The sequence below is a fragment of the Nicotiana tomentosiformis genome, chromosome 11, assembly GCF_000390325.3.
Source record: "Nicotiana tomentosiformis chromosome 11, ASM39032v3, whole genome shotgun sequence".
In the NCBI taxonomy this organism is placed as follows: domain Eukaryota; kingdom Viridiplantae; phylum Streptophyta; class Magnoliopsida; order Solanales; family Solanaceae; genus Nicotiana; species Nicotiana tomentosiformis.
The window spans coordinates 123,972,999-123,990,015 of record NC_090822.1 but is presented as its reverse complement, the minus strand read 5'-3'; the positions used below and the strand labels follow the sequence as shown (position 1 = coordinate 123,990,015).

The 17,017-nt window shown below is 34.2% G+C and overlaps 1 protein-coding gene, 1 long non-coding RNA gene and 1 pseudogene across 2 annotated transcripts; 1 reads left to right on the top strand and 2 right to left on the bottom strand.

Annotated features, from left to right (window-relative positions):
• Positions 1-1,149: 1,149 nt before the first annotated feature.
• On the bottom strand, positions 1,150-1,735 carry LOC108943623 (uncharacterized). Its single transcript, XR_001967552.3, has 2 exons — positions 1,636-1,735; positions 1,150-1,501 (listed from the first exon to the last, which is right to left on the bottom strand). It is a non-coding gene; the product is annotated as an uncharacterized lncRNA (long non-coding RNA).
• A 2,307-nt stretch (positions 1,736-4,042) lies between these two features.
• Positions 4,043-5,853, top strand: LOC104087639 (G-type lectin S-receptor-like serine/threonine-protein kinase LECRK2; the record flags this gene model as incomplete). The annotated part of the gene is given in 2 exon segments (XM_070188452.1): positions 4,043-5,057; positions 5,060-5,853. Coding segments are annotated over 2 exon segments (1,644 nt in total), but the record flags the coding sequence as incomplete, so codon positions are not given.
• Positions 5,854-6,141: 288 nt separating this feature from the next.
• Positions 6,142-15,648, bottom strand: LOC104110719 (linoleate 13S-lipoxygenase 2-1, chloroplastic-like; annotated as a pseudogene).
• Positions 15,649-17,017: the final 1,369 nt, after the last annotated feature.

Here is a 17,017-nt window from a genome sequence, read left to right as displayed (position 1 = left end):
TCTTTATTATTATTTTTCTTAACTTGATGCAGAGAAATTCGACTGATGCGTATATAGGATTGACGAGCATATATTCAAGAACTAGAGTATACCCATCTTTTCGCTATATTGCATGATATGTTACTTCGTGATTGATTTAATGAATGAGTTTGTAGTTAAGGTTTATTCGGATTGCCAGGTGTCGGACACTGATCCTTGGAATTTTGTATCGTGAAACACGCGGGTTTCAAACCTTATCTAATATAGTTAAATTATACTAATATCCTTTTACCTCATTTTTAAAAGAACTAGATACCCCTTATTTAAAGCAGTCTTGTCCTTGGTCCAAAGAATAGTTTAAAAAGAGATTCTTTAATGATAAAGCATCTTTCTGAATATTACTTCATCAATGAAACAAGGAAATAAGTCAATAACCTCATTGCAAATGCAAATCAGAGCTGAGCTTTTTGTTGTGAAGTTTTCCTTCGCTGTTAACCAGAGATTACTGATTGGAATATTTACCATTGGAAATTTGAGAATGAAGAACTTCTCAGCGGAAAGTGTTTTAACCTCATTAATCGGCGTACATGACTTAATTGTTAGCAAATATCGAATACTAAATATCTAAAGAAAAATATGTCATTTAAATAAGACATTGCACGTCGGGAGTTAATAATCCTTGTTACTTCGTGTACTTACATTTTATGCATGCCAAAATCAATTAAGAAGTTGAAGTAGTTGGAGAGAAGGGTGCATGATTTATGGCTTCTTAGCCTAAACTTTTGAGAAGGTAAATACACTTTTTTCTTTCTTTCAGAAAAGCAAATCTTTGAGATTTGAGATGTTTGATAAAACACAAAGATCACATGGCTCAGCCAATTACATGTACGTCGTAAAAGATAATACAAAAGCATTGAGAGAATAACCTCATAAATTTATTATAGAACAAAAGTCCACTTATACAATATGTTTTTCCTCTGTAATACTTAGACAAATAAGGAAAAGTTTATTCACATATATATTTAAGTCTTCCAATATTACGCATATGACATAACATTGGACTGGTAAACAAAGGTAGTTCTTTATATTATACATAGATAGCTCCTAGCTCTTGCATATACGAGCATTTGAAGTATATTTAACACTCTTATTCTAATAGCACATGCAAAATGAGTATTTGAAGTAGTACATAATTATGTTAGCACTCTTAGTTCATGCATATACAAGGATCTAATTAAAGTAGTACTTGTCGAATACTGTAATAATAATATCAGCAAACGAACGTTCTTTGTGATGTTCTTCAGTTTGGCAAAATGTTACAATGATAATCATATCGATCATAGTTCAACTGATAATGCCACCAACACCACCTGCATATCCAACCATCAGAGCATTCTGCGTGAGAACTCACTGCATTGTCTCCCACAAGTCTCCTCTTCATTAGGGTTTAATTTCAATTTCATCATTGATATTGATAGCGGCAAGTCTCCCATCGTCATCATTGAGTTTCGAGACAAATCAACTGCACGCATGCATACAAATTTCGATTATAACCAACATCAAGATATTAATCATATATATGTGTGTGTAATTGTTTCTTATGTATAAGGCTAAAAGAACCACACATACAAACAAAAGGGAAAAGTAAGTCATTACCAGCAGTTGCTGTAAGGAGAATGGTGAATAAGATAACAAACTTAAGTAAAGAATGTGTCACAACCATGTTGTCGATTTTGCTGTAGATAGTAGAAGAGTATGAAGAGTATGGTAATTCGTAACTATGGTAGATTCATATTTATAAGCAAAATGAGCTCCCCCTTCTTTTCCATCTTTTTCTACTTGAAAAGTCGTGCAAGCCGAATACTTTGACAGGTGACGTATGGCCCTCAACCCAAGATGACGTAGAGCCTTAACCAGCCACCTTCATCAATTATCTTGATGTCGAAAGGGAAGGTCTGTTGCCCCCCTCCCCTTCCCCCTCCCCCACAAAAAAAAAGGGCCACCATTTAATATTCTTTTAGATGGGCTGTTATAAAAATATGCCTTGCCTAAATTAACTTGGGCGAGTCATATTTTAATTGGCTAATTTTGCCACTCATATTATCAGCTTATTTTAGTGGAAAAAGAACTGGATTCCCCTAATTAAAATTAATTCTTGGTCCTTGGAACCAAGAATAGTTAAAAAAGGAGATTCTTAAATGATTGCTTTTGTATATAACTTCAACAATGGCATAAGGGAAATGACCCCATTGAAAATGCAAATCAGAACCAAACGAGTTTTTTGTTGAGAAGTTTTTCATTCATTAAGTGGAGCTAAAGAGTTCGGGCCAAGAAATAGGAGTTGAATCTGAAATTAAGGAACATTTCTATGTTATAAATTTGTCATAAATAAATGGTTTTACAAAGAGTTAATGCACAGTGCTCCATACAACAAAGATTACGTGCTATGAACGATGCAGAAATTGATAAAGCATGCTCTCAACTATGGTAAATTTGACGATAAATAGAAATATACCATAGGAGACACAAAGATTACGTTGCTCGATCCATAAAATTGAGTAACCCACCATTTTAGATATAAAATGAAAGAAAGTATAAAAATATCGAAAGAATAACTTCATAAAATTTACTTGCAAAAAGGTTATACAAGTAGCAGTCTAACACTTGTGTCTCGCAAATTCTCTTCCTAAAGTCTCTAACCCTGAAAAACTGGTGTAAAAAGGGTAGCTCGGTGCACTAAGAAAATATCGAAAGATGTCAATATTTTTGAAACGGACTAATAAAGAAATAGTGTATCTTTTTGAAACAGAAGGAGCATATCTTATTGGCAATCTAAATCTTCCTCTTTCGCAGTTATTTGTCAAAATTTTACTTGAGGTTTATAAACTTCCGTTATAGTCTTCATATTGTGATATTAGGAAATTAGAAATAGAATTGCAATATATAGTATGCAACATTTCATATAAATATTAGCCATAATTGGCATAGGATGGGAGTTGGAAGCACGATGTGCAAAGGAATGAAAGATCCACCAAATTCAACTAAAAGATGTAAGATTTGGAACACCAACCCGCGACCCAACCCGCACCTGCCTGTTTTTTTAAAAAAAAAATTAATTTAACCCGCCCCGCATATACTCTAGCCCGCTCCACTCCGCAAATACTGTAACCCGCACCGTCCTATTGCCATTCCTAACTCAAACTATGAAAAGGACAAAGTGCTAAAGTTATAGATTTCATATTTTTATAACACTGTTTTTGAAAATTATATTTTCCTTCGTGATGTTATTAGTCATCTTCCTTGAGGCAGGCTAAGGGAAAACAGTATTATTCAACTGGTCAATTAGTGCACTCCAACTAAGAAAAGGACACAAACATTAACAACAACAGAAAATTAGAAGTTGACTCTAAAGTCTTCATAGTAAAAAATAATAATAAAATCCTATCTACATTTATTTTATATAGATAAAATAAAAAACCCATCAACCTTGTTCTGTCTGTAATGTTCTTCATTTGTTTAGCACATCATATTTCCTCTTGCAATGGTTTCTTCCTTTCTTTATGTTCTATTGTTTCTGTTTTTCTTTCCACTACACAATTTAGCTCAAAGTAATTTCTCAAAGATTAGAAGCTAATTTCTCACAAGCTAGTGTTGAATTGGAAATGCAGTTTCAATTATTTAATTATATTATGTCTTAACACGTTCTATAAGAGATTTATACATCAATAGAAAATATATATAGAGAACTTCTCTAGTATTACTATTTTGTATAATCTTGGCCTGAGATGAGTTTAAATGGAGTGACGTGTGACATATATAACTGACCCCAACTTGTTTTAGTTGTTTCATTGTATATTACACCTCGCACACCCCTCATGTGTAGGTATGATTCTTTTTTCACATGCCAAACACGTTATATTGATCTTTACTTTTTGCCTTTTTGGATAACAACGCAGTATGAAACCCGTGACTTCTTGTTGTTCTGATACTATGATAAATTGTGTGTTAACTCATTTAAAAGTTTAAGCATTAAGTAAGGAAGACTACATTTCTAATTATTTAATTATATTGTTATGTCTCGACAGGTAGGTTTAATCTTCACATGTTTGATAATAGGAATTTGGTGCTTGCTACACAAAGTGTGCCTTCCAATTTAGATTATGATGATGAGTACTATAAAAGTCTAACTTCTGATGAGGCGAATGTAACCAATTCTGGTGATAAATTAGTTTTTGATGAGAATGGAATGATGTATGTGTTGAAGAGAAACAATCAAAGGCAATATCTTACTCCGCGATCCATTCCTACAGCTTCGGGAAATTATCATCGCGTGACACTTAACTTCAATGGAGTTCTCACTCATTATTATCATTCAAGGAGTTCTAATAGCAGTGGCTGGAATATTCTGTGGTCTCAGCCTGATAATATATGTGTCAGCATTTACAGAGACAAAGGAACTGGGGCTTGTGGGTAGAATAATGTATGCAGTCTTGATACAAACAACATGTCAGTTTGTAATTGTCCACAAGGATATTCACTGCTTTATCCAAATGATGTTTATGGAGATTGCAAGCAAGATTTTATTCAAAGTTGTGATGAAATTGGGAGGGGTTCACCTGAAGATGTTTACAATACTGTCACGGTTCGTGATATTGCTTGGCCAACCTCTGACTTTCAGAAGATTAGCCCTTCTACTGAACAAGACTGCCAAAGGGCTTGTCTGAATGATTGCTTTTGTGCTGTTGCCATTTATAAAGGCATTAGCTGCTAGAAAAAGAAGCTGCCAATGTCGAATGGAAGAATAGACGTCAGTTTGAAATCAAAAGGTTTTATCAAAGTCAGAAAAGATGGTGTTCCTCCTCTAAGCCATGGCCTTCCAAATCCAGATTCTCGTCAAAGCAAGAATTGGCGAAATTGGGCAGTTGTGTAGTTCACGCTCTTAGGTAGCTCTGTGTTGGTGAATGTTCTCTTCATTGGTGTATTTTGTTGGGGATTCTTCCACATTTACAAAAAGAAAGCAAAGGCATTACACCCTACTAGTCATGTGGGAGACTCGATTTGTCATAGTTTTACCTACAAAAACTTGTAGAAGCCACAAAAGACTTCAAGGAAGAGCTAGGCAGGGGTGCCTTCGGGATTGTCTATAAAGGAGTAGTGCCTATCGGTTCAAGAAACGTAGTCGCTATAAAGAAGCTGGATAGAGTTGCACATGAAGAAGAAAAGGAAAAGGAATTCATAGCTGAAGTAAATGTGATTAGTCAGACTCATCACAAAAGTTTTGTCCGTCTACTTGGATATTGTGACGAGGGATCTCATCGTTTGTTGGTCTATGAGTATATGAGTAATGGCACTCTTGCAAGTTTCATTTTTGGTGATCCAAAACCTACTTGGAGCCAAAGGACAAATGTTGCAATGGGGATCGCAAGAGGACTTGCATACCTCCACGAAGAGTGCAGTACGCAGATTATCCATTGTGACATAAAGCCTCAAAACATTCTTCTAGATGATTATTATGTTGCTCGAATATCAGATTTTGGATTGTCTAAACTTCTGATGATTAACCAGAGCCGAACGCTTACTAACATTAGAGGAACAAGAGGTTATGTTGCTTTAGAATGGTTCAGGAATAGTCACGTCATACCCTCAATGCCTTCTGGGTTGAGCCTGTCGCACAAGGCTTGCCTAGTGCGATTTACATCCCCTGTGTGATTTGCAGGCTATTACACAGGGGAAAGTTTACCCAGTGTGCACAGAGTGCTCACCACAGGGTGTTCACCCGAAGGGCAGAAGCTGTGACAGATGTTGTAGCGGCTGCGGGTTCCCCTCTTACCAAAAAAAAAAATAACCAAAGTAAAAGAAACAACAACAGTAATAAAACTGATGAATAAGATAATACTATAATAATGATAATAATAAGGAGAAAGAGGTAGAAGCTAAGGTGCTCTACCTTTTATAGTTGCAGTGTTAAAGAAAATAGTTGAAGTGTATAACATTTTGCAACAATTCAAAATATGAAGTGCATAATATAAATTGTGACATCAAATCGTTACTATCTAAAAAGACTATGATTTATGATCCATTGGTGCAGTTGCCTATGGTTTTATGTAAGATACATGTTACTTTGTGCTCGTCAATAAATTTTTTGAAAGTTCGTGCCAAAACTTCAATCAAAGCAAGGATACAATCTTGCAAAGCCTGTTAGGCTCTGCAAATTCATATGATTCAATGAACATTTACAAAAGAAACTAAAAACAGCATATTTGGCTTGCATTATTTTTCTTTCACTTGCATCTTATTACAAAATTCATGTCTTAAAAATCAAATGGAAATGCTATAAGGTACACCTTTTCCAGTAACACCAGGTCCAGAAAATGGTTTCAACAGTTCATATGGTACAACTCCGGCTCCATTTCTGTTCATTAAAGTGCTATCAGCATTTCTACCATCAATAATCCCTTCAAGTTCCTTTAATCTACCAGAAAATTTCTCGAACGTCGCGTTAATCACATGATCCTCTGCCCAATAAGGTTCTATTTTCTCTCCAAGATATTCTTCATCTGGAGAATGATTAGATAAAACATCCAAAATTGCCATGACTTTTGTTGCCTGTATTTGTGAAGGGAAGCATTTTAATAGTACATCCTCAGGTTTTTCCAAGAAATTCTCCCATTCTTCATGAGTTGGATCATCAGTTGGTATTTTTGCTCTAGCAGTTGTTGGCCTATTTGGAAAGTAGCCTACACATGCAATAGCAAAGTCCATATTCTATTAAGTGAGGACATCATAAATATAATAAGTAGAAAATGAAACTTTCAATTTTAACAATTTTTGAGAAAGTGGGATTATGAAAGTACATTTTATTTCCTATTTTTACATAAATACTGTAAACAAAATTACGATATCAATGTAGTTTAATATGTGAAAATATGTTGGTTAGGAGAACCATTTTTACCAAGTTATTTGTTAATGCTCACCAAAAGGATATACTCGAATGACGTGAATCCGTAACTATTTTTCTAGTGCATAAAACTTAAACTTTTTTAAATTGAGTTTAATTTCCATACACTAACGCTAAAAAAGAATATAAGGAATTGTTCATTGTAACTATAAAACAACTACAAAGGCAATTGTTCATAATAAGTGAAATTACTAATATAAAAAACTAATGCAAAAGGCTTAGGTGAGTACCTGCATAGCTGTATTGGCCAAAGTTTACTGCTGCATGGTGTCCAGAAGTTACCCAAATTATTGTTGTGCTAATTCCAATTAAGTCATCTGGGGTTTTTAACTCAGGCCACCATGGCTCGTCTTTCTTGTCACCATGTCCAACATTTTTGATCTCTGACCATCAAGCTTGGAGTTCTGTATCGGATTCTATGAGTTCGGTTTCTGTATAGTAATGGTTGACATAATTTGTCACCCATTGTTTAAGGTTATCCCATAGCACTAAACCATCATTTGCAAAAGAGTAATCTTCTATTGTTAGTTTCAAGCCATATTGTGCATTTGGATCTTTCACAGCCATTCCCCTATTAAAGTTTGCCCAAATAACATGTTATGTGGAAGGATAAAATGGAACACTCAGTATTCTTAGTGTAATTAATTTTTATACTAGCAGATCATTGAAAAGATAACGGCATGTAATTCTCCATAATAAGTGGGATTGGTAACATGAAAAATCATACAGGTAATAACTTGCTACGACAAATTAAAATACACTGATAGTGAATTACCTGCTAATGAGGTCTTCCGGGACTGCCTGTCGATCAAATCGCCTGTATCTGAAGTGAGGATGCAGTAATCTGTATATTGGGTGCATTGCACTAAGTTGCCTATTTGTTGCTATGATGTATGGCTCTGTAGCATAATGAGTTCTTAGCCTGCAAAATTTTGAAAAAAAAAATTCAAGTATTAATATTTAGATGAAAGTAGATAATTTTTACTTATCTATTTCGGCAACGGAACTTAGATTAAGTTTCTCAATCTCATAAATTGGAATAACATGAGCCATAAATTACTCAAAACTACTAAGAGCCCGTTTGGTTCGACTGATTCAAAGTAGCTAATAAGTACCAAGTGCTGAAAGAACTATAAGTAGTAAAATTAATTTTAGAAATAGCAATTATGTGTTTAAATAACAAGTAATGTTGATATGTTAGGTAAAAAAGTGTTGAAAACTTATTTCATGTTATAATGACTAAAATGAAGTGACCAACTTATAGATTTTAGCTTATGAGAACTTTTGACATTTACCAAATACATAGATAAGCCAAAAAATAAATATAAGCTAGTTTAATCTAAGGGTAGTTCGGAGCACTGGTTCTCGCAATGTGTGGGATCCGGGGAAGAGCCGGACCACAAGGGTCTATTGTACAACCTTACCCTACATTTCTACAAGTGGCTGTTTGCACGGCTCGAACCCGTAACCTCCTGGTCACATGGCAATAACTTTACCATAAGCTGGTTCAATCTGTTTATAATATAAGCTTATCTAAGCAACCTCTAAATGATGATTGATATATGAAGTTGGACTTTTCGGACCATCTTTTCCGGCCAGATAGCGAGCGATACTCAACAATGAACACTAACTGAAAGCGGCCGGGAATATAATGCATGTGACCTGATCACTTACCAATGACTAACCAGCTGGTGATAGCCAGAGTCTTGAGCAAGAACATGAGCTTTAGCTAACTTCCAAAGTCAAGAACCAGTGGTATGCCAAGTAGGGCAATATACTTGTTTCCATTTAGGTTTATCATAGAGTTCTTGATCCATATACCACACTTCCTTTGAGTTCATTCACTTTGTTCACATATGGTAACAGCAAATCATGATAATCTAGGATAAACAACTTCTTTTGTTTAACTGCCTGCAATTTATGTATCTTTCAAGATTTAGTTAAGGCAGAAGGAAGACTATGTACAGATCATATATGTATAATTAAGCATGTAAAGGGCACCGACTTTATAGTGGATTATTTGCACTATATGGCCTTTTTTGAGGTCACTATTGTGATGACCCAAAATATCATCTTCAAATTTAATAAGTAATTCTGTGTTCTAAGACCTCGAAAAGCACCATTTATCATTTCTCGACTTGCGTGCGCAGTCCGTAAAATTTTCCGGAGAGTTTTCAGGTAAAAATGAATTAAAATGTGAAATAGAGCTTTAAAACTCAAGTGAGTTGACTTTGATCAACATTTTTAGCAAATAAATCTGGATCAGTATTTTGATAATTTCGGTAGCTCCGTATCGTGATTTCGGATTTGGGCGTATGTCCGGAATTTAATTTGGAGGTCCCTAGCTCAAGTTATGACCATTTAACGGAACTAGCAATTTAAAGGCTAAAGATTTCCAAGTTTGACCACGGGGTTGACTTTTTGATATCGGAGCCGGAATCCTATTCTGGAAATTTGAACATCTTCGTTATATCATTTATGACTTATGTGCCAATTTGAAGTCATTCCGGATTCATTTAATATGTTTTGGCACCAGGTTTGCAAATTGAAAGTTTAAAACTCAAAGTTTGAATCGGGGTGTGAATTGTAATTTCAGCTTTGTTTGACGTGATACGAGACCCCGAGTGAGTCTGTATTCTGTTATTGGACTTGTTGGTATATTCGTACGGGGTCTCGAGTACCCCAAAAGTGATACGGATTGAAATCGGATCAAGAACTGGACTTAAGCAAAATCTGTATTTTTCCTTCTGCTGTAATCGCACCTGCGGATTTTTCTCGCAGGTGCGAGCTCGCAGAAGCGAGCCTTCGATCGTAGATGCACCCGGGCATGGCTGGATAAAAGTCCGCAGGTGCGAAAACCTACACGCACCCGCGCGTCCGCAGAAGCGGACCAAAATGATCGCAGAAGCGAAGGCAGCGCAGGTGCGCATTTTTCTTCCGTATGTGCGAGGCCTCGCCTGGCAGCCCCATTTCGCAGATGCGAGCTCGCATGTGCGAGCCCAGGAACCGCAGGTGCGGAAATGCCTGGGCAGTGTATATATCAAAGAGTCCAATATTTTTACTCATTTTGGTCATTTTGAGCTCGGTTAAGACGAATTTTTGGGCGATTTTCACGGGAAACATTGGGGTAAGTGTTTCTTATCCTATATTGATTATATTTCATGATTCCATACTCGTTTATATCATGAATCCGTGAATTTATGAAAGAAAAATCAGATTTTGCAAAAATCTTCCAAAAACGGGAAATTTAGATTTGAAGGTCCATTTGATATCGAAATTGGACAATTTTTGTATGGTTGAACTCCTATCGGAATGGGTGTTCGGATTTCGCGAGTTTTTTCGGGATTTGAGACATGGGTCCCACTGTCGAATATTTAAATAAATTTCGAATTTTTATCCGGAAAATTTGTAAATTCATATGGAATTAATTCCTATGATTAGTATTGAATATATCGAATTGTTTGTGAATAGATTTGAAGCTTTCGGAGACAAATTTAAAAGGAAAAGTTGTGGTTAAATAATTGATTGGAATTTGCAAAGCGAGGTAAGTGTCGTAGTTAACCTTGACTTGAGGGAATATAACCCTTAAATTATTTATTATGTGAATTGCATGTGAACGACGTATAGGCGAGGTGACGCATGTCTATACGTCGTCAAATTAATTGTTTGTCTGCTTACTTAAAAAATCATTAAAAAAATTTAAATCATAAATTAATTATTATAATAATTATTTCTCTCCTATTCTTTGTCAAATATTAATTTTAAATTCCTGCATTAATTGTTACATGCTATTTGAATTATGTATTTTAATTGTTATTTAACATTTAGCATATTAAATACTAAACAACCTAATTTCTCTATGATTTTTATAATAAATTATTATTTGTCATTGTTTGGTTCATAAATAAATTATAATTATTGTATGCCTTGATGCTTAATAATTTCTCATTGGACGTGGTATCTATTGGAGTAAGTTTTATTACATTTATGAGTTGTTTAAAATTATATTGGGGGAACGGGTTGCACGCCGCAATGGGAATAAAAGTATATGTATATATATATTGGGGGATCGGATTGTACGCCGCAATAGACTTATTTAAAAGTCTATATATATACTTAAATAAATATATGACAGACTTGATTAAAAGGAATATATTGGGAGAGCGGGTTGCACGCTACAACAAAATTGAATGTGAATATATTGTGAGAGCGGATTGCACGCTGCAACAGATTTGGGTGCAATAATAATGGATTATGACTGCTGAGTTGGCTTCAATTATTATAAATAAGTTACCTGATTTATTTCTATTATTTGTTGTTGTTATTAATATTGCGTACAGGTTAATGTAACTGAACCGCCTTAGCCTCGTCACTACTTCGTCGAGGTTAGGCTCAGCACTTACCAGTACATGGGGTCGGTTGTACTGATACTACACTCTGCACTTCTTGTGCAGATTTTGGAGTTGGTCCCAGCGGCATGCCATAGACTTGCTCCGATTTCAGCTACTCGGAGGAGACTTGAGGTATAACTACATGGCGTCCGCAGTTCTGAAGTCCCCGTCTATTTTACGTTAGCTGTGTGTTTATTTCCAGACAGCTTTATTTTATTCAGACCTTTATTTGTATTATTCTAGAAGCTCGTGCATGTGTGACACCACTTCTACTATGGTATTTAGACACCGTTATTTTTATGGATTATTCACTATATTTCAAACTTTGCTTCCGCATTTGTTTCTTTGTTATTAATAAATTTAAAATTATTTTTAAAATAGATAATATTATTCTAACATTGGCTTGCCTAGCAAGTGAAATGTTAGGCGCCATCACGGTTTGAAGGTGAGAATTTTGGGTCGTGATAACTGTTTAAATTATACCCCCTGTAAGTCCAATGGACTAAATTTCGCCTTTAAAAGTAGTTCGATGAATCCTTTTTTTTTTAGAAAATTATCCTTTACAACCTTTCAAAATTTTAATAGCCCATATATTTTTTCACTGATACGAAATGGCCCTTCGGCCCAAACTTATTGCATCTGATAGCCCGAAATATCTATTTTATATATTTTTGTATAGTGACAGTCTATTTTGTATATTTGTTGTATATTGATAGTCTATTTTGTATATTTTTTATATAGTAACAGTCTATTTAGTATATATTTTGTATAGTGACAGTCTATTTTATATATATTTTATATAGTGACAGTCTATTGTATATAAATTGTATAGTGGCAGTCTATTTAGTATATTTTTGTATAGTGACAGTCTATTTTGTATAAATTTTGTATAGTGACATTCTATTTAGTATATTTTTTTGTATAATGACTGTTTATTTTTGTATATGTTTTGTATAGTGACAGTCTATTGTATATAAATTGCATAGTGACAGTCTATTTTATATAATTTTTGTATAGTGACAATCTATTTTGTATATATTTTGTAATATACCAATATTCAAATCTATTTTCACCGAAAGAAATACATAAATATCCATATAAATATATGCTAATGGTGAGCCTGAAATTATGATTCCCATCAAAATCAACTAATGACATACATGTGGAAATGGAAATTTATTTAGTGAAAACCAAAGGATTTCCCTACCAAACAAAGTTAGCCTAGAAAAAAAAAAAAGAGGCAATAACAGAGAACTTGGGATTTTTATTCAAAGGGTGGTTGCCCCTCTCTCTTTAGCCAATGATTTTCCTTTTCCACTTTTAAAACAAAATCAACAGCCCTTGAATTTCTGGAAATACGTGTTTCTTTCCGTTTGAGGCTTTGGAGATGTTAACACCCTTCTTAGAAGGTTGTTAAATTCTCTACGGTGCTCTTTAGTTGTAAATATTTGGTTGTCTATGATAATACTTTACAGTTTTAACCCCCCCCTACTTTATAGTTTTAACCAAAAAAAAAAAGTGAGCTTAAGACATACATTTTTATGCAGCCACCTAAACATCCATTTACAGTTGGCATATCCTTTCTTTGTAAATTTACAAGGTCATTTAATCAAATTACCCCAAAAATAAGTGTTTTAGTACCATATTAAAATTTTAAAATATATTATTAAATTATTTTTTATAATGTAAAAGTAACAAATTTACCTAAGAATCACATTGAAATGCACTAAATATTTTTTTGCAATAAAAAAATAACTAAACAAATTTTTGTCATGAAAAATAATTTCGTGACTTTGAAGCATTAAGACAAAGTTGAGCAAAGATGCTTTAGACATTATCTTATTTAATTTTATTGTAGAAAATTACAAGAAGGTCTAATTCATTCTTTGTCGGATAAATTTATATAATTGAACCGCCTGGCGAAGGTAGGTCTAATTCCGAGAAATGGCGGAGGAGGAGGAAGATAGAGCAGTACTGGAAAGGGAGCTGGAGCTTCAATTGGAAGAGCAGAAAGCAGTACTTTTGGGCTAGTCACTAGAATTAATTTTGGGCTATAAAATGTGTATTGTAATTTTGGGCTACTGGATGTTATAGGTTTGGCCCGAGTGGCTATAAATGATATTTACTCTTTTTTTTCAAGACAAATCTAGCCCGTTGGACATTTGGTGTGTGTGTTGGGGGGGGGGGGGTGTGGATAATTTAAAGACTAGCCTCAAAAAAGCCATTTGTGCAAATAAAGCGATCCAACTGTTGGGTAGAAATGACACCAAGTAGCCATTCTAAAGAGCTGATATTTAGGAATTAGCCAATATGTCCTGAATTTCAATTTTTCAGTTTAATTTTTCGTGACACAAATGTCCTGAGTTGTCCTAAAAATAAGATTTTTACTTCGAATTTTCATGATAAAATAAATGCTGGCTAATTCCTAAATAGAAGCCCTAAGAATGGCTGTTTGTGCACTTCCCCCAACCGTTGGCTAGAAGAAAATATAAACAATGTGTTTTTTCTCATAATTATTTTTAAAAAAACAATAATTTGTTTATACCTCTTCAATAGTCATGAATCCTCCAATTTCTAGCTCAATTAGCTCTTTTGTGATTGCTGATTGAGGAGGTCCATAGATCTCAGGGTCTAGCTTGCTCTTCAATGGCCATTCCTGGAATTTTCATGAACTATTTTTAGTTCTGTGTTTTCTATCAATAATTTGATCTTTTAACCATAATCTATGCCCTGATTTATAAAAGACCTATTTAACGAGCAATAATCTTTTTATAACAAGAAAAAAGAAAGATTGAGCAGCACTAAAACAATAATTAAATTATATGATAAAATGAAATAAAATAGGAGTAACTAATTAAGGGGAATCATACCGCAACCAAGCGTATACTATAGGGGTTCAAACCAGCTAACGTTTGACGAGCAAATTCCACATCTTTTAACCAAGAAAACTTGTCCCCTGCAATAACGTTGAAAATATACACTAACTTAGATTTTTACAAGAACTTTACCAAAGGTGCAATAATATTACAACAACAACAATAACAACAAATCCAGTGAAATTTCACAAGTGGAGTCTGGGAAGGATAAAGTGTACGCGGACCTTACTCCTGCCTTATGACGGTAGAAAGGTTGTTTCCAAAAGACCACCGGCTCAAAAAAAGTAAAAATGAAGCAATAAACAGACAGTAGGAACAACAAGGTAATAAGACACGAAAGCAAATGGTGCAATAATATTATTTCTGTTTATTTTCTTTCAACATATCGTGCACTTATTTTGACAGTTCCACTAAAATGATGCAAATTAAGCTATATCTATCCAAAACATATTGTCCTATATTCGTGTCGAATTATCCAAATTTATTATGCATTTTGGAAGATTCTGATGGATGTTATAACATTTTGGAGGATCCAAGCAACATAAGTTTCCGATATAATATTTTGATTTATGAATTTTTGATGAATCCGAGCAACACAGGGGACTTACTTTGAAGCAATTCAGGGGTTTCAAAAAGCAAGACATCTTTTTGGGTATCAGAAATGGCCTTAATGAGCCTTGGTATGATATTCAACAGGGTAATTTTATCTTTAAGGGGTGGAAGTTTGACTCCGACATTGAACAGTGAGTCAATGACCGAAAAATGTGGAAATCCGACATCCGGATCACCGACGGCGACGGACTCCAACGCCGGCACCACCACGTGCAGAGCGGAGTAAAGTGTGTTGCCTGAGAATGTTAAGCTCTTCACTTCTGAGAATGCTTCATCTCTTGGTACATAGACAAAGGCACTCCTTGATTCAGATAATGGATCTGCAATGCAACCACAAAAATGACTAGTATAAAATTCAATTCGAGTTAAACATCGAAAACTATAGAATTTTTATATTATCATATCAAGGGAAAAAAATTACAAATAGAATTATGTATTGATGGTGTAAAATATATGTACATAATATGGTCAATTATATGATAATTACATATATTTATATATAAGCATTACGTAATAGCCTCGTAAAAAAATATGTCATATAAATCGAAATGGAAGTACCTTTCTCGATTCGTGGGCCACCAGTTCTGTATCTTCTAGGATAAGGGAATTCTTTACCACCAAGTACTGGTCTTTTAGCATCATCACTGGCATCAGGATCTTCAATATCATTGTATACATCATAATCATATACTCTCTCGAATTGTTTACGTTCTCCAAATCCATCACCTCTCATTATTACAAGTTCTCTTTCTCTTAATCTCTTAATTGCACTTGGTGTTTGAGATGGTAGATATGACGATCAATACGGCAAAAACAATATATTAATAAGCCTGGATTGATTCTCATTATGCAGACCAGGGTGTTCAAACCTAACCGGAAAATCGCACCAAACCGAAAAATCAAACCAAATCGCTTAAAAAACTCGACTAGGTTTGGTATTGAGTAAAAAAACTCTAACCAAACCGACATATAAATATATAATTTTTATATATATTTTTAAGACTTTATATTGAATTGTCTTTAAAAGATGTCGAAATATTTGGGATCCTCTCATGTGTTAACCTTGAAAGCGTACATTAAGAAAAATTATTGTTAGACGTCTAAGAAAATAACTATCATGTGTTACTAAAATAATTCTCCCATTATAATATTTTAATAGATCATATGTTTGTCAATTTTTTCAATATTTACTAAATATATATTCAGTTATCAAAACTTTATCTATAACTTTAACAAAGTAAGATTGAAATAATATTCATATTACAAAAAAAATCCGAAAACTCAAAAAACCCGACCAAACCGAACCAATCCAAACCGATATAATTGACTTGATTTGATTTTGATAAAAATCGAACCAACTCGATCCATGTACACCATAAATGAAGACAATTGAAAGAGGGAATAAAAAAAGATTTTGCAATAAAGAGTACATTGAAAAGATCCAATTATGTTAGTAAAGTTTGAAGAAATTATTGAAATCAAATCGTAATACGCTGAATTTGTAATCTCTTGATTATAAAATCGTCCGTAATTTTTTTTTAGGCTTGACGTAGTTGGTAAAGTTATTGCCATGTGATCAGGAGGTCACGGGTTCAAGCCGTGCAAACAGCCTCTTGTAGAAATATAGGATAAGACTGCATTTTGGTCCGCCCCCTCCCCGGAATTCCGCGCATAACAGGAGCTTAGTGCATCGGGCTGCCCAACCCGGTAGCGTGTTCAAGATTACTAGTATGTCTAGTCTTTTTCTTTTTTCTCGTATGGGTCCTAGGGGTTAATTACCTAAGTGTCAGTAGACTATTTTTAACGTTAGATAATTAACTGCATGCATGTTGTTGTTTACCCATTAGCCAGAAGGCATTTTGCTACAAGAAATGTACACAAGAAGAGCAGCCTGTGTTTGTAATAATTATAAATGTGTTATAAGAAATATCAAATTATAATGGATGTCTACTCTTCCTCTATGATCTTCATCTCAAATGTTTAATAACATAATTAATGACATATTTTCTATGTTTAATGACATATTTTCTTCACTTTTCATACCTATATAAAGGTCTTGTAATAGATAGGAAAATACACGCAATTGAAGAAGAAATAAAAATCTCTTCTCTCTTTCTTCATATATCTCTTAGTTTGTTTTTCCTTGTTCCATATTGTTACTTTGGGTTATATTTTATAACACGTTACCAGTACGATACTCT